Source organism: Artemia franciscana, chromosome 1, assembly GCF_032884065.1.
Source record: "Artemia franciscana chromosome 1, ASM3288406v1, whole genome shotgun sequence".
In the NCBI taxonomy this organism is placed as follows: Eukaryota; Metazoa; Arthropoda; class Branchiopoda; order Anostraca; family Artemiidae; genus Artemia; species Artemia franciscana.
This window is the reverse complement of record NC_088863.1, coordinates 26,095,902-26,119,803: the sequence shown is the minus strand read 5'-3', so window position 1 is coordinate 26,119,803 and position 23,902 is coordinate 26,095,902. Positions and strand designations below refer to the sequence as shown.

The 23,902-nt window shown below is 33.6% G+C and overlaps 1 protein-coding gene across 9 annotated transcripts in view; it reads right to left on the bottom strand.

Moving 5' to 3' along the window:
* The window catches only part of LOC136027535 (intraflagellar transport protein 56-like), a 55,378-nt gene that overhangs the window by 21,549 nt on the left and 9,927 nt on the right, over positions 1-23,902 (bottom strand). For 2 of the 9 annotated variants that reach the window (XM_065704886.1, XM_065704929.1), the window contains exons 2-4: positions 9,704-9,867; positions 7,472-7,636; positions 1,747-1,955 (exon numbers count right to left, since the gene is read on the bottom strand). In XM_065704886.1, coding sequence (XP_065560958.1) covers positions 1,747-1,955; positions 7,472-7,636; positions 9,704-9,775 — 446 coding nt within the window. In that variant the 5' untranslated portion in view covers positions 9,776-9,867. Of the gene's footprint in view, positions 1-1,746; positions 1,956-7,471; positions 7,637-9,703; positions 9,868-12,388; positions 12,474-16,671; positions 16,710-23,902 lie in introns of those variants that run through there. The other 7 variants (XM_065704903.1, XM_065704921.1, XM_065704912.1 and 4 more) reach the window with 7 other exon arrangements.

Below are 23,902 nucleotides of genomic sequence, written 5' to 3'. Positions count from 1 at the left end.
TACTTATAATGACGTCATATTCAAAGCCTTTGACGTCATAACAAACATGACGTGAGTCGACAAACAACTTCATGACGGCATAATGCTCAATCCTTATAATGACGTCAGTCGACAAATATGCATGACGTCAGTCAACACACAACACACAAACAACTTATTTATATATATATATAGATTGTTCCAAGCTTTCATCCGTCACGAGGTCTAAGATTGAAAAGGATAAAGCTCAACTGGCTGCAAAGTCAATTTAGTCCCTTCTTTCGATATTATTTTGCAGTTGTTTTTTTCAACGCTGAGGAATAATATCCTTTGGTCATGTGATAACTGATATCGTTCTTGTTTGAATATAGCATAAAAGTTTAGAAAATCAGAAAAAAGAAATTTTTTATAAATCATATCAAAAAATCTAGTCACTCAAGTTGTGTCAAAGTTCTGTGGCTGTTTCATGAAGACCCATAGTGCAGAATTTGGCTTGAACAAGACTATGAATAGCCACACAATGGAAGGTATGCTATTATAATAAGCGAAGATCTGAATTGAACCCTCAAGAACATGCGACCGAAAAAATTGGCGAAGGCACCCAGCTATTTCAGGCTTCTTTCTAAGAGCAAAGTTTGTCCTTTAAAAAGTCCTGCCTAAGATGAAGGTAGATTAAATAATGTTGTAGTCCAGTTGTCTCTACCAAGTAGCATAAAAAGGCTTATGCATATTCTAATAATTTTTTTTACATTTCACACCCCCTAGCTAAATATTTACGCGAAATACAGCCCAAATATCAGACAAATTTGATCCTGTTAGGCAAGAGTACATAGTATGAGTACGAAATGGGAAGAGGAGATGGGAATATTTGTGTAGCCTACAGCTGAACTTTATATTAGTTAAGCCCTGTCTTCATTAAGTCTTTCCAGGCGAAGTGGCGAAATCAAAATAGCTTTTCGTACATCGGATCTGATTTTCCTGAAAAAAGCCATTTCAAATTGCCTTATAAGCGTTTAATTTGCCTTATAACCCTTAAAACCAGAGCCTCCTGAAAAATAAAAAAAAATCTGACGCGGGCCTTGACACGGGCGTCTTGTGTTTTGCAGAAAAAAAAAACAAATGAATGAATCGTACGATTGAATACCCTGTAAGGAATCCCTTTATTTTTGGGAGAGAATTTCAAAGATAAAGTAAAAACAAAACGGCGAAACAAAATAATTTATATATATACGACAAATCGTGAATATTACAACCATTTTGGGGAATAGTTCCAAGGCCCCTCCTCCTGCCTGCCTGTCCACGTTATACGTAGACTTATTTGGCGTATTTAGGTCAGATCAAACTAATTTTTTTCCTATCTTTTTAGTAGTGCAACACTGTAAAATGCCAATCAGGAGAATTAGGTATATTTTTGGACAATGTAAAAATTTTATTCACGATGCGTATTCCAAGCAAAGTTTCAACTTTAATGTAGTCTTACTTGCAGACTATTGGGTCAAAGACTCTCACTGGCACTAATCCATTCTGTGTGCGATGCACGCAATTACAATACTCTAGAAATTTCTTAGGTCCAAAAATAAAGCACATTCACTTTACGGGATCGTGAAGGAAAATCGATTCTTCAAGGATGATCGTTTGACGACCATAGTTCACCCTTCGTAATATTAAGTAGTCTATTTGAACATGTTAAAAAGATCAAGTCAGTTTCTTACAATATATGATATTTTAATTATGACTATTGACTTATTCGTAAGGTTAAAACCATACCCAAAATGTAACGAAACATTCCTGTACATTTCAGAAGCTTCTCTATAGTTTCCTTTAAAGTATTCCAAAGCAGCAATAGATAATCGGTCTTCGGGTATGTTGATGAGCTTAGCAGCATAGATACTTGCTTCTTCTTCTTCTCCAAGGACGTTCAAAACATGCATCGCTAGCCTGTTTTTACGCTCAGAATCAGGGATGTCTGGTAAAATCTGCAACAAAAGAAATGTCTTTTAATTTAGAATGTCATTAATGTCTTCGTAAGCGGTAAAGTGAATATCTAAACTTCATTCGACTTATTGTATTTCTGACTTTTTAGTAAAACAAATTTCTGTTAGAAGCCTCAAACTATCGTCACCACTTTCTAATTAGTTTTGAATAGCTAACGAAAGAAATCTATGAATGAGACAATAATACTTCTTTAATTATTCTGGCAAACATCGACTTGAGATTATAATTTATTTTTAGAATATTCTCAACTTTCTTTATAGTTTCTTATAATACGAGAGAAATAGAAAGGAATTCTATTGCTGGATTTAATTCAACTCCACCAATTGTATTGTTTTAAAAGCTCTTGGTTATAGGCTTGAGCATTAACCCACCACATTGTACTAGCGTTATTTAGCACGTTGGTTGCATATTTGAGCATTAATTCAACACATTTTTTGTCGAGATACTTAGCTGGTGACCTGTTACCAACTTCGATGACTTTTGTAGGAATTTTCAATCAGTTCCTATTTATTTCCTTATTCAGGGCAAGATCCTAAGCATTTGAATAATAGATACCAACGTTGTATTCAATCGGTACATCACATTACAACGATACCCACGTTATATTCAATATTCATTTTAATAATAACTCCGATAAAACAGGCAATCTCTGCTATTGCCACATTGGTCTCTAAAAAATTTGCTGTTGGAAAGTTAAATATTAGTGGATCTTCCATTGGTTTAATAAATATTTTACAGAATTTCTGTAAAAATATATTAAGGCGACTTGAAATTGATTTTAAACTACCTTTCATTTTAGTGCCAAAATTGTTTTTCACCCGGCTCAGCCCTTAATCATAGACCATACTTGGATTTTTCAGTAGCCATAGTGAGGAACTTGACTTCATCACAAACATATCTGTCCAGTCTTCAAATCTGGTTTAAAACAGATGGTTCTGTGTGATTCGCAACAACCTCACGAAGCAAATTTTTCACAGGCAGTGGTTTACGCAAACAAATAACACAGGTGACATCCAGATCTTTTAAAAGAGACTTTGTAATTTAATGTTTATAAGCGCCTGACATATATGCTTAATGGTATTTAGGCAGAATCATCATAAGAAAGTTTTCGGAATGGTTCGATATTATTTGATTCTATATTTTCGGACAAATAAATTACATGACTCAAGATGAGAAAATGGGAAAAACAAATTTATATGCTAAAAGATGCTGACTTGAATTTTGATAAAGAAAAAAAGATTCACCACAACGGTCATCAAGGCGAACCAAGATTGAAGAAAAGAATAACAGTAGATTCTGATAACGTTGCTAATGAAAAACGTTATGAAGGACCAATTTATGGTCACCGATATTCAGACTTAACGTTCAACAAATTAGTTAGTCCATTGAAAATTGAACTCAGAAAGAAGAGAGAAAACGAGAACAATGAAAAGAACGATGAAGAAAAAATATTTTTCCACAACGATTATCAAGGCAAACCAAGAGTTAAAAAAAAGGAAAAAATAAGATCCTGACAGTGTTAATGGTAAAAAGCACTTCAATAACGCCGTACATGAAAAAAAAAAATAAGAGCGGTAAAACCCTTTATTTATGGCAATATTTAAGGGTCAAGCGAGGACAACTGAATTTCTTTTAAAAATAGAGCAAACCCAAATATGAGGAATACTGTTGGGGAAACATCCTTACACCATGCGGTAGAAGTTAGTAGCCTGGATATTTGTCGGCTATTATTGTCTGAAGGAGTCTCTATAGATAAAAGAGATTATTGCGGCAAGACCCCTTTATGTAAGGCTATATCTAAAGGTGAAGTGAATGTAGTTAAACTTCTCTTGCAAAATGAATTTAGCTCAAAATAAGTGATTTCAAGGGATACAAACCTTTATATATGGCTGATTTAGTTGGCAGACTGGATATTTGTCAGCTCCTCGTGTCAAAGGGAGCAACAGTAGATGTCTAAGATATTTCTTTTCAGAATACTTTTATGCTTGGCAGTTGAAGTGGGTCAAATAAGTGTGACTAATTTTCTCTTTAGAAATGGAGCCCACCCAAATACAAGCGATAACAAGGGATATACATCTCTGCATAGCACAGCTGTTGTCGGCAGACTGGACATTTGAAGTCTTACATGGTCGCAGTCTCAAGTAGTCATAGCCAAAAGTAATTACAGTCACATGTTATCGCAATAGTAGTTAGTCACAGTCATAAGCAGTCGTAGTCACAAGCAGTTAGAGCCACAAGGAGTTACAGTCGCACGCAGTTACAGTCTATTGTCCACGGTCACAAGCAGTTGCAACCAAAGATGCAAGTAGTCACAGCCACTGGCACAGGTAGTCGCATTTGCAAGTAAGTACAATTGCGGTCATATCCCTTTCTAGTAACAAAGTAGACCCCATTGCAGCGAAGTGCTACTTTCTGCCATTGTGAGCTGCGAATTAGTGGTCAGTACCGTTTTTGTCCCTGTTGTTTTGTCCCATTCTATGTTCTGTATTTTTTTATTTTTTTTTTTTTTTTTTTTTTTTTTTTTTTTTTTTTTTTTTTTTTTTTTTTTTTTTTTTTTTTTTTTACAAACAACAGATATGTACAGTTGCAGTCATAAGCTTGTGACTTGCAAGCGGTTATAATCGCAAGTCTTCGAAGTCTTACATGGTTGCAGTCTCAGGTAGTCATAGCGAAAAGTAATCACAGTCACACTTTATCGCAATCGTAAGTACTCACTGTCATAAGAATTCTTATTCAGAAGCAGTTAAAGTCACAAGGAGTTACCGTCAGAAGTTGTTGCAGTCGATAGTGCACGGTCATAAGCAGTTTTACTTGCAAGTAGTTGCAATCACAGATGCGAGTAGTCACAGCCACTGGCACAAATAGTTGCAGTCGCGTGTAGCTGCAATTGTTGTTATATCCTTTGCCTGTAACAAAGTAGACGCCATTGCAGCAAAGTGTCACATTCTGCTATTATGCCTTGCAAATTTGCCGTTTCTGTTTCTGTTTTTATTCTACCATTTTTTTTTTCTCCAGAAAACAGATAACCATATTTCAGTACTGTATCTGTTTCTGTTCCGTTTTTGACAGGTTTTTCCGTTTCTATTTTTCTTAAGCCTGTTTTCTTCATTTTCCGCGTTTTCGCTGCGAAGAGCGTCATAGTGTATTCTAGAGACTTTTATTGGACTTGCAATACTTAGATCTAGGAAATCGTTCTATCTTAACGCGTTCTGTAGAGAAGAGCTTGAACTTTAGAGCAATGAGTGGTCAGTCGTGGAAGCTGTCACTGAGGTTCTTAGCTCATTCAAACAGATAACAGTGATAGGTAATGGGTAAAATTATGTTCTGGCAAGCAAATTTGTACCGATGATTAAAGGGCTTCAGTTGTTTTTTCAATCTCCCCATCCTAGCACTATGGCTGATTCAGTCAATTGCCTGAAGAAATTATTAGCTGTTAATCTCATAAGATATTTTTCAGCCAGTCCTAGGTCTGATACGCTACTGTTTGCAAGAGCTGGCTTTTTGGGCATAGCAATTTACGACAAATTGAGCCATACAGACAGAGATTCAGCTCGTTAGCTAATCTCCTAACTTCTTTAGTTGTTCATTTCTGAGCAGAGAAGTGCAGAGGAACATGGTCAAATCTAATTGAACTCGGTTTCTTTCAAAATCAACGTTGCTCCTACCAAAGCAGGGACTAACCAAAAGACCGAAATGCATCACCACCTCCAGATCAAGAAGAAATCTGGTTGGCTAAGTTTCATGACACGAATAAGCTTTGTCTCATAGACCTGAAAACCCGGGAAAAGAAAAGTATTATCTGTTAGAACCCCCGTTATTTTTGTAAAAACAGGTCGTTTCTTTTTTTTGGTAAAAAAAACGGAATAAAACAATTTTCATTTGTTCTACTTCTGCTTTTGTTCAGTTTTTCATTGTTTTTTTTTACCATTTCTGTTTTAGTAACAAACAGAATCGTTACCTACCCTTAATGCAAATCATTGATTTTGGCTTACAGAGGACCCGGAAAATCTTATGGGCATCAATTGAAATCTCAATTACATGAAAACCTTCCACATTACAGCCATTCAAATATCAGATTTGGACTCTGCGCCAAAATATACAGCAGGATTGGTGTATCACACGCCAGCTGCAAAATGATCGTTAAGGCCGTGATTTGGTAAACAGATGGAACTCAAAAATCCCATGTTAATCGAAAATTTATATTTAAAAAGTACTCAAGTATTCATTAGCGGAATGATACCGCTTTTAATATCAGGCCATAGCTTCTTGAAGATGCTACAAAATGTTTGTTAGGATTTTGCTCTATTTCCTCTAATTGCTTAGAAATCTTAGAAAATGTCTCGCTCTTTTTCAAAGTGTACTCTATGATGGATATTACTTTTAGAACAAAATCTGTACTATCGTGAGCAGAAGACAATAACTTGTAAGATGATTGCAACCATTTTTCGACATGTTTTCCCGTTTTCGAACAGTTCCATATATTATTTTCAGTTACCTGAAATTTTACAAATCTGTTGCCAGAAATAATCGTTTCAGATCGTCGATAACACCCCCAGAGACCAGATTAACAATCTGGTATAATTAATCTGCTATTTCCACCAATGATTAAGTGCTGTTTGAATGGTTTTTGACAATCGACGGTCTATAGAGAATTGAGAGACAGAAGTCTACCCTAACTTCGATTTTGAACCTCGATGTTTTCCAGTTCACTTAATTACGGCCTTAACGAGTGTAAGAGGTTGCTGTATATTAATAGTTTGTAGTATGGATTGTTCAGGATGCTTGTGGAACATTTTACGTTCCACATTTTACGCTTATGGAACATTAAATAATATTTTACTTTAACTAGGATACTTTACCTGCAAAATTAATTCACTCAATTACCATTGCTACTTTGCCGTCATTTAGGTAATCAGCCTAAATAGCATAGTTTTCGTAAGCAAGAAAAATATTCTCTCAAAGACAGGATAATATTTGCTCGTTTTAATGTCACTCTTTTCTTTTACTTGGAAATTTTTTACTTGGAATGTTCTTTTAATATCATATTCAGCATCATTTACATACCGGAGGCAGCCACCACCTCAACACCCTGCTGTTCATGTTAAAGTTTGTCTCTTGCATAACAATAATTTGAAAACAAGGGTTCATGGTAACAAAGTGTCAAGGCTAATTACCTATTGAGCGAGAATTCCTGTACTCGATTGTTTCTCGTTGTTGTCGCAACACCAAACGGTTTTAATACTGCATTATGAAGCCTTCACACAAATAAATTATGTTGATTCACAAAAGTTTTGAGCCTGAGGGTCAACATAGCACAAGAAGCGTTTAACGTCAAAATAAGAACCTTCAGTTCCTGAATTTATTTTGGTAACTTTCTAAAGAGGAAATTTTCCATCTAAATCCAAAGGTGTGGCAAGATTATATATGTACTAAGCAATATCATTTGATTTTAGTATTTCACACATATAAATATTTACGAGACAAGGTTCAATATTACCTTTAAAACCTCGTCGAATTCCTGCAAATAGAATAAAGATATAGCTAAGTCGATAGCTGTTCTTTTTTCCAAATATATTCCTTTAGCTAGTTCATAGTTACACGAATGAACAGCAGCATAGGCCAGTAGTTCTTCGTGATTTTCACATTTTTCACCAGAAGAAACCTAGGAAATTCACAAAATAGTTAAAATAGATGACAGACAAGTGGCTGAATTACATTTCTGAGGAACATAACTCATCTTGTGGAAAGGGAGGTTGAGTAGCTTACGGCTGCTCATGTGCAGCCGTTATCTTTGGCTCTCTCATGTGCGGAGAGCCAAAATTGAAACATGCATTAATTCAAAAACGTTCAGAAATTAAATAAGAAAAACAAGTTTTTTTAACTGAAAGTAAGGAGTGAAAGTAAGGCCTGAATTAAATTAAATAAAAAAAAACAAGTTTTTTTTAACTGAAAGTAAGGAGTGAAAGTAAGGCGTTGAAGAGGAAACAGCCCCTTTTATATACGGAGTAATTCCTGTTCGTTTTAAGTTTTAATTTCGCTCCTTACTTTCAGTTAAAAAGCTTATTTTTATTTATTTAATTTACAAACAAGTCCAATCAAACGTTTCTGACACCCAACTTAGATCTAGCGGATCGTAGAGCATGAAAACAATCAAGGAGCTGATACAACATTTTAATCGGTTGGGCTATTACGGAAACATGGGCTAATGGAAATATGTAAAAAATAAGAAGGAAAAGTGACAATTTTATATCTAAAGACAGTAAGGATTCTATTTGAATTGTCAAATAAGTTAATGGTCAAATGAAGGGATAAAAATAACAGGATAAGCTAGCAGCAAAGAGATATCTACAATTTATGCCCGCCCTGGTTCCAATGGCAGTCAGTCAAAGGTGCAGTGTAGAGCAACGACCTCTTACGTAACCCATGTGTCGGTAACGGGTTGCATCGAGATAACCTGCAGAAGATTGGTTCATGCACACGTGTTTAACCTGTTTATTCTGAATTGTGACATAGCAGGTTTCATTTAACTACGATATTGAACTACTCCTGGATTCACAATCATCTGTCTTCAATTATTTTATTTTTTTTTAAATGATGATTATGACTGATTGATTGCACGTTCGTCATCAGTTATTTTTAACACAGATGACACAAGAAGACCATTAGTTTTTATAAACGAGGATTGTCTACAAACGGGGATCCCTCCACTCTCCCGTTTTTTTCATATCTTACGATTGAAGGACCAATTGAAAATTTTCTGTGACACTAGATCTTTGAAGCAATTGTCATTTATTGTTAATTCTGAATACTTTTTTTGCTTTTTACAATAGGGGTCCCCCAGCCTGCCTATTTTTTGTATCTTACGATGATTGGAAGGGCCTAATGGGAATTTTCTACAAATCTAACACTTTGAAGCAAATGTTATTTATTTTCAATTCCCAACCTTATTTTTAGTTTTTACAAAAGGGCATCCTCCTGCCCCATCCATTTTTTAAATCCTATGCTTGAAAAGACTCATTAGGACAATCCTTTTTGTGAAGCTATCCTTTTGAGGAATATATCTTTTATTGTCAACTCTGAATATTGTTTTTAGTTTTTAAGGCTTGCCCCCCCCCCGCCCAACATATTTTTGGTGGGGCACAACATGAACATACGTTGTGCAAGGTTTCATGTTTTAGGGCCCAATAGTAAGTTATTAATATTTTACATGGTAAATTCAAAGTTTTAAGAATTGTGAGTACTTTGGGACTGTCTTAATATAAATTCTGAATATATAATATATAATGAATAATATATAATAAACATTTTTTAATATAAATTTTGAATATAAGAACATTTCCTCTTCTGTCTTTCTTTTTAGTTTTGGAAGAATTTTGTTGGGACATACCCTTATCAAAATTTTGAAGGGATGACAAGCGCGGTATTTAGTCAGTGGCAAAGGACTAAAATCGGCGTGTTGCTTTTGGAAACTTTTGTCGATGAATCTAACCAAAATGCACTTACGCTCCGCGTTAGGCAAGGACTGGTTTTCATTATTAAATATTATTTCGTAATTGTGATTATTTTCCAAAACAACGGATTTGGTCTATTTTAAGATATTTGTTTCTTGTATTTAAACTAATTTTCTCTTAAATGATATATTGTTGTTCTCAAGTATTTTTCTTTTTTGCCTTTAGATATCTTACTCATATATATCAAATCAAATAAAATAAATGCCGAAGTAAATTACCTCTAATAGAGTAATTGCACCTTGAAAATCTCGTTTAGCCAAAAACTCTTGAACTGTAGGTGATTCTTGCATTATTCTCTCCAGCTGTGTTTATGTCGACGTTACTATAGCAGCCAACGAGTATCACATAGTGCCATCTGTGTTACTTGATGATTATCCTAAAACTGAATGTTATAATAGTCACTGATAATTTATAATAGTCACTTACACGTATTATATTTAAAATAGTTAATTGAACAAAAGAGAAAGCTCAACATTCAAAACAAGTGAAAATTAATAAGTATATGCAGGGCTCCTCCCATTTTTACCCACTTTACATACTGAAGTACAGTCACCCTCCGTAAACTCAAGCGAAATTCAGACATTCTTCCCCCCCCCTCCTAAAAAATGAAAAAATCAAATACAAGTTTTAATTTGTGTATGCAATGTTTTTCTGCTGTTTTATCATAACTTATATTGTCAGAATCCTTGCAAATACCGCATTGTAGTAACATCTTTAAATGTAATTCCAGCACATGATATAGGTGGGAGGTGGTGTAAGTTAAACAACACGGGTGTCAGAGAAACGGCAGGCATATTGATTTTTTTCTTACGTAAGAAATTGACTTTTTCATGAAACAAAATATTACATCTAACTAAGAAAGAGCAATAGTTTCCATGTAGCTTATGTAGTGACAAAAAAGAAAAAGAAAATAATCAATAAATTTTAAGCTAGAGGACGCCTGGATTTTAGATTAAGAAATAGCAATAAAATACTTTATGACCATTATTACTACTACTAATAACTCACTGCAGCACCAAGCCGCCTTAGGCCAACACAGCTACGCACGCTCCTCCTCCAACCTAATCTATTTAAAGCCTCCCTCTTTACACCCTCCCAGGAAGTTCCCATTTCCTTTAAATCTTTATTTATGACATCCTCCCAACCCAGACAAGGACGACCTGCTTTCCGTGTAGCCCCAGACGATTGGCCAAAAATGACAATCTTCGGTAATCTGTCATCCTTCATCCGTAGAACGTGGCCCAGCCATCTCAACCTTTCTTTCATTATAGCCCTAGAAAGCGGGATTTAACCACATTTTTCGTACAACCTATTGTTTGAAATACGGTCAGTCAGCCGGGTACCCTGAACAATCCGTAGGCAATTTCTGTGGAAAACATCTAGTAAATTTTCATCTGCTTTTCGGAGCGCCCATGCTTCAGAGCCATATTTGACCACTGTCATCACTGTAGCTTCCCATATTCTAATCTTGGTTTGCAGACTTGTCTTTCTATTTTTCCAAACTTTTTTTTAGCTGTGAAAAACACCCTGAGCTTTAGCTATTCTACTTTTAACATCTTCACAGCTCCCACCATCTTTACTAATAATATTACCAAGGTAAGTGAAGCTCCCAACCTAATCAATCTTTTCGTTACCTAATGTCACCTGTTCATCTTCACTTATTCCTAGCCTTAGTGACTTAGTCTTCTTAACATTAATTTTCAAGCCTAGCTTATCACTATAATATTTATAATTATATTATTCTAATATAACTGTAACATATATAATATTACTATAATATAATAAATAACTATATATATATATTTAATATTATTTAGTATTTTTATTACTGATATGTATTATAATACTATAATAATGTATTATATATGTAAAAAATAACGACGAAGACAACACTGCCTTTTCATATCAAACAAACACAAAGTAGAAACAATAGGGAATTTTTTTCCAAGACAGTGGAATTCAATTCAGTGAATATTTCTGCCCTATGTCCAAGGGCCGTTTCAGCACAATACCTGTTTCTGGGGAAGGTAAACAGGAAGGGTGTGCGATAGCACAGGATGGTTGACCCCCAACCCCCCATTGCACTCCCTGGCTGAAGGGCCAAGAAATGGAGATCAGCACCACCGGTAGGGACTGTAAAGTCTAATGCCGTATCCTTTACTTTTTTATATATGTATATATATATATATATACTAGATGTTGGTGTGGCGCTTCGCGCCCCCCAAGCCCCTCGCCGTGCGCGTAAGTCGTTAAGCGCCATATTAGTTACGCGTCATTGTAGTTGTGTCCCTGTGTCCCACCTGTGAATATAGATATATATATATATATATATATATATATATATATATATATATATATATATATATATATATATATATATATATATATATATATATATATGTTTTTAACTACGTAAAACTTGCGAATATACAACATTCTTCGCTGTCCCATTGTCTGTGTATATAAATAGATTGTCAGGTTTAGTGACTCTTGAACAAGCAACATATAATTGTCCATGGGAAAAACAATCCCGTATTCAGATCTATACCGAATTTTTCTAATGATTGCCCTTGAGCTTTGTTGATGGTGATTAATTTGAGACTGAGGTTCAATTCCGCCTGTTGTAAGGAATGATATGTACTAAAATGACCGTTTAAGAGTAACTTTGAGCCGTTACTCTTAAAGGGTCATTTTAATACGTGTCATTCCTTGCCAAAGACAGAATTGAACCTCAGCCCCAAAAGTTTGCAAGCATGGGTTCATTTTATACAGTAATTTTATACTCTTAGTGATAAAACTAATGCCGCCAGTAGTCTACTGGCGTCATTAGTTTCTTCCTCAAAGACGAGCTATTTATTGCTCTTATCTATTAGATTTATTCATTGAAGATACTATGACATTACCTTGTGACAGCGTAGTGGATAAAGCCACTCTTGGAAACTTCTGTGACTGAGGTTCAGTCTCGACTGTCCCAAGGAGACACGTCTATTAATATGACCTTTTCAGAGTAACGGTCAGTCATTTTATACTCTTATAGATACTCATTTTTATACTGTTATAAAATTTTTATACTCTTAGAAATAAAACTAATGACGCCAATAGTCGACAGGTGCATCAGTTTTTGTCTCAGAGACAAGTTTTTTATATCTCTTATTCATTTCATGCATTCACTGAATATAATATGATATTGCCTTTTGACAGCATAGTGGACAAACTAATGACGCCATTACCCCGCGTGCGTAAGTCGTTACGCGCCACATTAGTTACGCGCCATTGTAGTAGTGTCCCTTTGTCCCACCTGTGAATATAGATAGATAAATATATATATATATATATATATATATATATATATATATATATATATATATATATATATATATATATATATATATATATATATATATATATAACTACGTAAAACTTGCGGATATACAACATTCTTCGCTGTCCCATTGTCTGTGCATATACAAAGCCTTATATATTTTAACGTCATATGCAAACACTCTTTTTACAAACAAACAAATATACATACATACAACTTATTTTTATATAGATAGATAGATAGAGAGATATACACAAACAATATAAATTAACTGCGTAAAACTTCCGAATAAAACTTCGTTAAAATTCTATAAACAGATAAAGAGGAGTTGGGGGGAGGAGGTATTTTGGAAGGTTGGGTTAAGTAGAGAGGATTTGAAGGCGTATTTGGATTGGAGGGGAAATGGATTTTTGATTGGGGAGAAAAGAAAGTATCAAGGGAGAAAAGGGGAGAAGGTAGTATCTATTGCTTGTCCTATGTGCGGATCTCAGGATGAAAGTTTAATACATTTTGTGTGTGAATGTGTCGAATTGAATGATTGGAGGCGTGAGATGTATGGAAAAGAAAAATTGAATGAGATATGGATGGTAGATAGAATGAATGATACAAATTTCCTGAGTATCAAAAGGATAGCAAGGTTTGTCAGGATTGCAGCGGTGCATCGGGAGCGTTTTCTTTAAATAGTTTTAATTTAATGTAGTGAAGTTGTTGTTTGTGTATTATGTAATTTTCCTATGGCCCACGGGCTTTTTTTTCTGGAATAATTTATTATTAATTATTATTATAAGACACAATATGAATTATTATCATAAGTCACAAAGACAGCGAGTCTTAATAATTTGAGGCCTAGATCTGGAGAATTTCCTAAGCAAATCCTTTCTTCTCTCCACGTTCCCGGAATAGAATTGCACTAAATTTCCTCCGTTGAATCCTAGTTGAGAGTCAACTTTTTCCCATCAAGATTGGAAGTGCTCTCTCTTTCCTGTTATATGATATAAAACACAAGAATTTCTTTTTCTCTTCTTTTTTTTTCTCTCTCTTTCAATCGGGAAAGCGGAAGATTTATGGGACGACCAATTAAGCGTGGGGGTCCTTGGCAATATTTTTAGAATAGGTTGTTATGAGTGAAAATAATATTAATAAAGGGGAAAAGTCTGTTAATCCTTAGTAAGAAGAAACGTTTTTATTTTGTCGTTAGTTTAGATATTTTCGCGCTGTATTCTGTTTCTGTGCGTGCTTGTAATTTGTACTGTTGTTTAATGTTCTTGCTTGTGTGTTATTTATTTATATTGTTGTGTGTATATGGCCCTTAGGCTTTTGAAATACACTTATCTATCTATACAACATTCTTCGCTGTCCCATTGTCTGTCCATATAAATAGATTGTCAGGTTTACCGACCCTCGAACATGCAACATACAATTGTCCATGGAAAAAACAACCTGTATTAAGATCTATACCGCATTTTCTAATGATTGCCGAAATTGTGAAATGACTGATGAACCTACATTGGCAACACCCGAGGAAGCTGCTCAAAACGAATGTATTCAAGCCGAAGTAGCTGAGTTGGTAAAGCGTTATGTTTCAGGTTCTAGGTCCGAGAGGCTCCAGGTTTGAACCTTGGCTTTAGCATTAATACAAAAGAAGAAAAAACTAAAAAAGGTAAAAACTACAAAAAAAACTAAAAAGAAAATACTAAAAAACTAAAAAAGCTAAAAAACTAAAAAAACAAAAAAAGGTAAAAAACTAAAAACTAAAAAAGAAAAAAAACTAAAAAAGATAAAAACTACAAAAAAAATAAAAAGAAAAAAAAACTAAAAACTAATAAAAAAACTAAAAGAAAACAAAAACTGAAAAAGAAAAAAACTAAAAAAAGGAAAAAAACTGAAAAACAAAGGAGAAAAAGAAAACTAAAAGCCGGGACATAGAGAATATAAATGACGACCGGGACACTCAAAGAGAAATTACAGACTGGGACACAAATAACGACCGGGAGATATAAATGACGACCAGGACACTCAAAGATAAATTACAGACCGGGACACCGGGACACAAATGACGACCGGGACACAGGGAATATAAATGACGAACGGGACGCTCAAAGAGAAATTACAGACTGGGACACTGGGACACAAATGATGACCGGGATACTGGGAATATAAATGACGACCGGGACACAGGGAATGTTCGATTAGCAATCACCATCAACAAAGCTCAAGGGCAATCATTAGAATAATGAGGTATAGATCGGAATACGGATTGTTTTTCCCATGGACAATTTTATGTTGCATGTTCAAGAGTCGGTAAACCTGACAATCTATTTATATGCACAGACAATGGGTCATCGAAGAATGTTGTATATTCGCAAGTTTTACGTAGTTAAAAACATATATATCTATAACGAAAAGAGAAATCTTTTCTCTTTTATCTATATTCAGAGGTGGGACACAGGGACACAACTACAATGGCGCGTAACTAATATGGCGCGTAACGACTTACGCGCGCGGGGGGGCTTGCCCCCCCCCACCCCCACCAACTAAGTATTGGCACGAAACTCCCCCACCAACTGCTAGTAAGAGAATAAAAATTAATATAAGAGTATGAAATGAAGAACCGTTACTCTGAAAAGGTGATATTAGTGCATGTGATTTCTTTACTTTCGTAATAACACTGTAGATAAAAAAATAACCCTATAAATCATAAGTGATTGAACATCATTTTCACATTTTAATGCATTTTTTAATGATTTGACGATCCCCCCTCCCAAAAAATCCATTCCTCTAATCAAAAAGTCCTGGTTACGGCATTGGGATTATTCAGAAGGTTATACTTCCAACCTCTCCTCGTCTCTCCCTTAGGACTAATTATGTACTTGTTTGAAAGCTCAATGAGAGCTGAGATGTTTTGGTATTAAAATAAACCCTTTGATGTATCTTCCTCCCTCCTTATTTAAAAAACAATCAGAGAGCCTCACTGTAAAAGCTTAGGTGCCTTTTTAAGTTTTTTAATTTGTCCATTGCTTACATATAGTATTTGTTATTGGGAACGTAAGATATAGGATAGATATGGGACGTTATCCGTTAGCTTTAGCTAACGGATGTTATTGGGAACACACAGGCACCTTTCGCAGGGGAGTTTTCTGCAGGGGGAACTTTCAGTGGGGAGAAAATTTTTTGGAAAATTTTCCTTTCATTGAGTATCAAATTGTCCAGCAAGATTTTTCCGTATAAAAATGTTGATAATATCCACTAGCAGGTTTGATATTTAGTTTTGACAGAATTGCGGATAAAGCAACATATGGAAACACCTGGGACGGAGGATTAATCCTGCCTGGTGCAAGGAATAACATGTACTAAGATAACCCTTTCAGAGTAACGGATATTACCTTTTGACAGCGTAGTGGATAAGATCAAGCTCGGAAAACATCTGGGAATAAGGTTCAATCACGCCTGTCGTAAGGAAGAATTATTTTCAAAACCAGGATTACAATTTTTTTTCTTTTAACTATTTTTTACATAGTTTTTTTTAATTTTCTGCTTTTTTTTAATTGAGTCAATTAGTTTTCGAATGTACTGCTATAGATAAAATTCTTATTATTTGGGTAAACTGTCTCATCAATTCAAATAGAAAGACAAATTTGTATTTACTTTAACAAGGGATTACAACAAATTAAAAAACCTTAAAATATTAAATTTAAGTTTGAAGCTTAGTAGAAACCGCTGTTTGAGATTGGACTTACTCTCGCTCTCTCTCTTACTCTAATAAATGTATAAAAACACTTCCCCCCCTAGGCTTTCTAAAGACTAACACTTAATCTGCACTTTACTAAAAACAAAACAAGTTTTGAATAATTTTTCTTTCTTAACATTAATACATCCAAAATTATTGTGGCTAGTTTCACTATTGAAAGAAAGACGGAAGTAAAGAGAAACAAAAGGTAATGTTTGCCTGAAGTCTCCCGCAAGCAACATTAATGTGTTGCCAAAGAGTTTGGAATTTCCTCGCAAATCTTGCAAAAATCGGTCAAGAACTTCGAGCAATTTTTTTTTGTGCCATTGTGTACCCGTCCCAAACAATAAGCTTGCATTGCTGCAATACTTTACTCATCCCAAATGATTTGGAAATGTTGCAGGTGGGAGTTTCTGTAGACTACATATTCAGAGGCAATGTCAAAGCGGAATGAGCAGTTCTTTCACCGAGCAGCAACATTGCGGATAATTCTATAGACGATAGTTCTTTATTCTTTTAAGTTTTTTTTTAGTTAGTTTTTTTATATAATGACGTCATACTTAGTGACAGATATATATATATATATACTAGCTGTTGGGGTGGCGCTTCGCGCCACCCCAACACCTAGTTGGTGGGGGCGCTTCGCGCCCCCCCCAAGCCCCCCCGCGCGCGTAAGTCGTTACGCGCCATAATAGTTACGCGCCATTGTAGTTGTGTCCCTATGTCCCACCTGTGAATATAGATATATATATATATATATATATATATATATATATATATATATATATATATATATATATATATATATATATATATATATATATATATATATATGGTTTTAACTACGTAAAACTTGCGAATATACAACATTCTTTGCTGTCCCATTGTCTTTGCATATAAATAGATTGTCAGGTTTACCGACTCTTGAACATGCAACATATAATGGTCCATGGGAAAACAATCTGTATTCAGATCTATACCTCATGATTCTAATGATTGCCCTTGAGCTTTGTTGATGGTGATTGCTAATCGACCATTCCCTATCCCGGTGTCCCGGTCGTCATTTATATCCCCCTGTTTCCCCCGGTGTCCCCGTTGTAGTTGTGTCCCTGTGTCCCGGTCGTCATTTATATTCCCTGTGTCCCGGTCGTCATTTGTATCCCGGTGTCCCGGTCTGTATATACATTCGTTTTTTAGTTTTGTTTTTCTCCTTTATTTTTTTCCTTTTTTTTTCTTTTTTAGCTTATTTAGATTTTTAGATTTTTTAGTTTTTTTATTAGTTTTTAGTTTTTTTTTCTTTTTAGTTTTTTTTGTCCCGGTCGTCATTTATATCCCCCTGTTTCCCCCGGTGTCCCCGTTGTAGTTGTGTCCCTGTGTCCCGGTCGTCATTTATATTCCCTGTGTCCCGGTCGTCATTTGTATCCCGGTGTACCGGTTTGTATATACATTCGTTTTTTAGTTTTGTTTTTCTCCTTTATTTTTTTCCTTTTTTTTGCTTTTTTAGTTTATTTAGATTTTTAGATTTTTTAGTTTTTTTATTAGTTTTTAGTTTTTTTTTCTTTTTAGTTTTTTTGTAGTTTTTACCTTCTTTTTAGTTTTCTTAGTTTTTTTTTTTACTTATGTCCTGGTCGTCATTTATACTCCCTGTGTCCCGGTGCTTTGTTGATTGCTAATCGAACATTCCTTTTGTCCTGGTCGCTTTCTCTTTGAGTGTCGTCATTTATTTTTTTCTTTTTTAGTTCTTTTAGTTTTTACCTTTTTTAGTTTTTTTTAGTTTTTCAGATGAAAATTTTTTTTAGTTTTTTCCTTTTTTTCTTTTTAGTTTTTTATTGGTTTTTACCTTTATTTTAGCTTATTTTTCAGTTTTTTCCTTTTTTTTTAGTTTTTTTTATTTTTTATTTTTTTTAGTTTTTTACCTTTTTTTAGTTTTTTTAGTTTTTTTAGTTTTTTAGCTTTTTTACTTTTTTTATTAGTTTTTAGTTTTTTTGTAGTTTTTGCCTTTTTTTGGTTTTTTCAGTTTTTTTTTTAGTTTTTTATTGGTTTTTACCTTTATTTTAGCTTATTTTTCAGTTTTTTCCTTTTTTTTAGTTTTTTTTAGTTTTTAGTTTTTTTAGTTTTTTACCTTTTTTTAGTTTTTTTAGTTTTTTAGCTTTTTTATTTTTTTTATTAGTTTTTAGTTTTTTTTGTAGTTTTTGCCTTTTTTTTAGTTTTTTTAGTTTTTTAGCTTTTTTATTAGTTTTTAGTTTTTTTTTGTAGTTTTTGCCTTTTTTTAGTTTTTTTAGTTTTTTAGCTTTTTTATTTTTTTTATTAGTTTTTAGTTTTTTTTGTAGTTTTTGCCTTTTTTTAGTTTTTTCAGTTTTGACGTCACCTGATCCAGTTTTTTCAGGTGACGTCACCTGATCCACGATCCACAGATCCACAGACAACTTATTTTTATATATATAGATAGTTTTTTTTTTTACTTATGTCCTGGTCGTCATTTATACTCCCTGTGTCCCGGTGCTTTGTTGATTGCTAATCGAACATTCCTTTTGTCCTGGTCGCTTTCTCTTTGAGTGTCGTCATTTATTTTTTTCTTTTTTAGTTCTTTTAGTTTTTACCTTTTTTAGTTTTTTTTAGTTTTTTAGATGAAAATTTTTTTTAGTTTTTTCCTTTTTTTCTTTTTAGTTTTTTATTGGTTTTTACCTTTATTTTAGCTTATTTTTCAGTTTTTTCCTTTTTTTTAGTTTTTTTTAGTTTTTTACCTTTTTTTAGTTTTTTTAGTTTTTTTAGTTTTTTAGCTTTTTTACTTTTTTTATTAGTTTTTAGTTTTTTTTGTAGTTTTTGCCTTTTTTTAGTTTTTTCAGTTTTTTTTTTAGTTTTTTATTGGTTTTTACCTTTATTTTAGCTTATTTTTCAGTTTTTTCCTTTTTTTTAGTTTTTTTTTTAGTTTTTAGTTTTTTTAGTTTTTTACCTTTTTTTTAGTTTTTTTAGTTTTTTAGTTTTTTTATTTTTTTTATTAGTTTTTAGTTTTTTTTGTAGTTTTTGCCTTTTTTTAGTTTTTTAGTTTTTTAGCTTTTTTATTAGTTTTTAGTTTTTTTTGTAGTTTTTGCCTTTTTTTAGTTTTTTTAGTTTTTTAGCTTTTTTATTTTTTTTATTAGTTTTTAGTTTTTTTTGTAGTTTTTGCCTTTTTTTAGTTTTTTCAGTTTTGACGTCACCTGATCCAGTTTTTTCAGGTGACGTCTCCTGATCCATCCACAGATCCACAGACAACTTATTTTTATATATATAGATATATATATATATATATATATATATATATATATATATATATATATATATATATATATATATATATATATATATATATATATATACATATATATATATATATATATATATATATATATATATATATATATATATATATATATATATACATATATATATATATATATATATATATATATATATATATATATATATATATATATATATATATATATATATGTGTGTGTGTGTGTGTGTGTGTGTGTGTGTGTGTTTTTAACTACGTAAAACTTGCGAATTTACAACATTCTTCGCTGTCCCATTGTCTGTGCATATAAATAGATTGTCAGGTTTACCGAATCTTGAACATGCAACATATAATGGTCCATGGGAAAACAATCCGCATTCAGATCCATACCTCATGACTCTAATGATTGCCCTTGAGCTTTGGTGATGGTGATTGCTAATCGACCATTCCCTGTGTCGCCGTCGTCATTTATATATCCCCCTGTGCCCCCCGGTGTCCCCGTTGTAGTTGTATCCCTGTGTCCCGGTCGTAATTTATATTTCCTGTGTCCCGGTCGTCAATTGTGTCCCGGTGTCCCAGTCTGTGATTTCTCTTCGAGTGTCCCGGGAGTCATTTATATTCCTTGTGTCCCGGTGTCCCGGTCGTCATTTGTGTCCCGGTGTCCCGGTCTGTATATACATTCATTTTTGAATTGGTCTTTTTTTTAGTTTTTAGTTTTTTACCTTTTTTTAGTTTTTTTAGTTATGCCTCATGATTCTAATGATTGCCCTACGCATATGAGGGGCTCACCTCCTCCTAATACTTCGCTCTTTACGCTAAAGTATTTTTAGTAATTTCAACTACTTATTCTACGGCTTTTGTGATTCAGGGGTCATTCTTAATGAATTGGGACCAAAATTTAAGCTTTAGTGTAAAGAGCGAGGTACTGACGAGGGGGTTAATCCCCTCATATATGTAATAAAAACATGAGAATACAAAAGTTCGTTACGTAAGCTAATTTATAAGCTACGTATATCTTTTACTAATAAAAACATTCGTAAAAAAGTTCTTTTTTAAAAAAGTCTCCTTTTTAAGTAACCAATAAATCGGAGGGCAACTAGGCTTCCTCCCCCACTCCTTTTTTTCTCAAAATCATTCGATCAAAACTATGAGAAAGCCATTTAGCCAAAAAAAATAGGCACATTTCGTTTTAATTATTCCTCTGCGGAGAGCCAGAATCAAAACATGCATTGATTCTAAAACGTTCAGAAATTAAATAAAAAAAAACAATTTTTTTTTAACGGAAAGTAAAGAGCGACATTGAAACTTAAAACGAACAGAAATTACTTCGTATATGAAAGGGGCTGATTCCTCATCAACGTCCCGCTCTTTACGCTAAAGTTTTTTACTGTTTTAAAAAGTAGAGTTGAGAGAAAGAGTCAAACCTTAGCGAAAAGAACGGGACGTTGATAAGGAATCAGCCCCTTTCATATACGAAGTAATTTTTGTTCGTTCTAAGTTTTAATGGCACTCCTTACTTTCAGTTAAAAAAAAACTTTTTTTTATTTAATATTATGGTAAAGCTTTAACTTGGCTTTATATTTGACTTGGCTATATAGTTATTATAAAACTTTGACTTGGCTATATATTTCATTATTAGGCTTTAACTTTGCTATATGTTTCAGTGGGCTTTAATTGTTCTATATATTTTATTATAAAGCTTTAACTTGGCTATAGATTTAACTGAACTATATATTTTATTATAAAACTTAATATTACAGCAAAAACTGAACTGCATAAAGATCTTGTATGGATATACTGGTAACTAAAATTGCTCACTAATACAGATAAAGTATATTGACTATTTCAGCAAAGTTCTATAGCAGTAGCTTAGGGCCAGTGGTGTTACGTATGGATCAGGAGGAGTTGCCCCCTCATCTAATGGTTTCAGTCAGTCGGTAAAAAACTTTCTCAGTAAAATGGTTTTGCTAAGTGCCATAATTTTTCTGGCTTTTTTTTATGAGGTAAGTGGGCTGCTGGCAATGAATGACATAAAATCAGTGAAAGAAGATCTTGTCTCAGTCGGAAAAAATGAAGTAATTTTAATAATAATATTGGCAAAATCAGATAACGATGGCTGGCTAGTCGGTAACGTACATTGGCTCTCCTTTCCCAACATATTGGCTAGTGATGCCCCTGTGTAGGGTTGTGGTGTTTATAAAACAATTGATTGAAGATCACTTTAAAGGAAATTTGCAAGAAAGATTTTTAAGTCAGTTTAATGATGGAATTACTTTTCTGGTAATTAGACGAATTGTTTTTCGGACTTATAGCTTGAGGTTTCGTAACAACAAAAATAACAAAAGGGAAAATAAAAAAAAAACATTTCAACAAGTAAAAAATAAAGGCAAAATTTTAAAGAACAGAACTCTAGAACTGGCTAGAGTCTTAAGGATGAAATTTTTTTGTACCAAATACCAAAATACCAAATAGAAAAACAAAAATCTGGAAAAACAGAAAAGAAATGAAAAGCCTTGGATGAAAAAATAAACAGAAAAAAATAAGAACAACCAAAATTAACAGTAATCGAAAGAGGTGTAAATATAAATAAATGATAACAAAGCTGAAAATTAGAAATTAAAAAGGGACAAAAATAAAATGCAAAAATTAAAAGTTACTCTTTCAAGATGAAAAAGAAAGAAGATTCATTAAAACATTCAATTTTGATGGAATTTATTTTTTGTTGGAAGCAGCTATTCACCAAATTGGCTTTTTATTCCTTGATAGTTCAGTTCCATAATTACTTAACTGGATCGGAATTCTTCTTTCTTTCTAAATAATAATGACAATCAATGGAATTACTATTATATTACTAATCAGCAATCTTCAACCCTTTATGTTCTAATGGGTTATAGTGTTATACCATGAGTTATCTTTAGGGATCTCGCCAGCTCCACCATTTTTATCTCTGTTTTGATCGAATCTTATTTAGAAAAATGATATAGAGATAGAGGTGGAAAAAATAGATTCTTTTAAGATGGAATTACAGGTTAAAAGTATTAAATGGCGCAAGAATGAGAAATAAGGCATTTTTTGTGTCAACTAGTTGGTTTAACCAATGACGGTATTGGCTTCAGCCAGCTTAGATGTTTAACACAAAAATGGAAAAAAATTACATATGCTTCGGCTCAAACAAAATTGCTTCGCAAAAACACTTTTTTTTACTTGTCATATTAGGCAAAAAAATGATTTAGTAAGAGCTAGCATTAACCATCCTTCGGAAAACCCCCTGGAAAATACCCCTCGCGGCTGACTGGTCTCCAATGACTTTTGACTTATAAAAAAAGACAAAAAATTTCAATCTCTGATGTAGTAAGTACCTTTCGAAGTTTCTCCGACCATGAGTGGAGGTGTGGATGAGGCAAAACAGTCACCCTCCTATACAGAATAAATTTTGAATTGAACTGAATTTATATATAACCAGTTATAATACACATGAAAAACGGAGTATAATATGAATAAAAGAAAAGAGGAAAAAGGAAATGACCTAAAAAACTACACAAAAAACTTTGCAACACTTCATCTTACTTAAAAACAATTAAAACATACAAAAGCGAAATATTAATTGAATCAAAATAGCGCTCCATGGGTGCCGACCAATTCTACTATTATAAGCTTCTATGCTTTTTCTGATAGAAGCATTCGGGTCTATGATGCCGTATCTTTTAATGACCCAGGAGTTGCTTGACCATGGTGGAAGGGCAAGCAGGTATTTGGCATACCGGAAATAGATTCGCCGAAGTTTCTTCGTCTCGGTTATCGTAAACGTACGCCAAAAAAGTGCAAGGTATATTAAATTCGGCAGTACAGAAGCATTGTAAAGTTTCGCTAGCAGTTTGCGGCTGAGTCGAAGTTTGTTTGCTACCAAGCTTCCGTGTGCAGTTTCTGTTCGACGTTGGAAATGAAGGATCAAAAGCCTTCTAGTTGCTTTAAGAGTGTCACCAATAGGAAGCCCTAAATATTTCATTTGTGATTTTGGGGAAACTGGCGTGCCGTCGAGATTAATAGTAAATCCTGCTCGAGTTTCAACCCAGTTGAACAGAACCACCTCC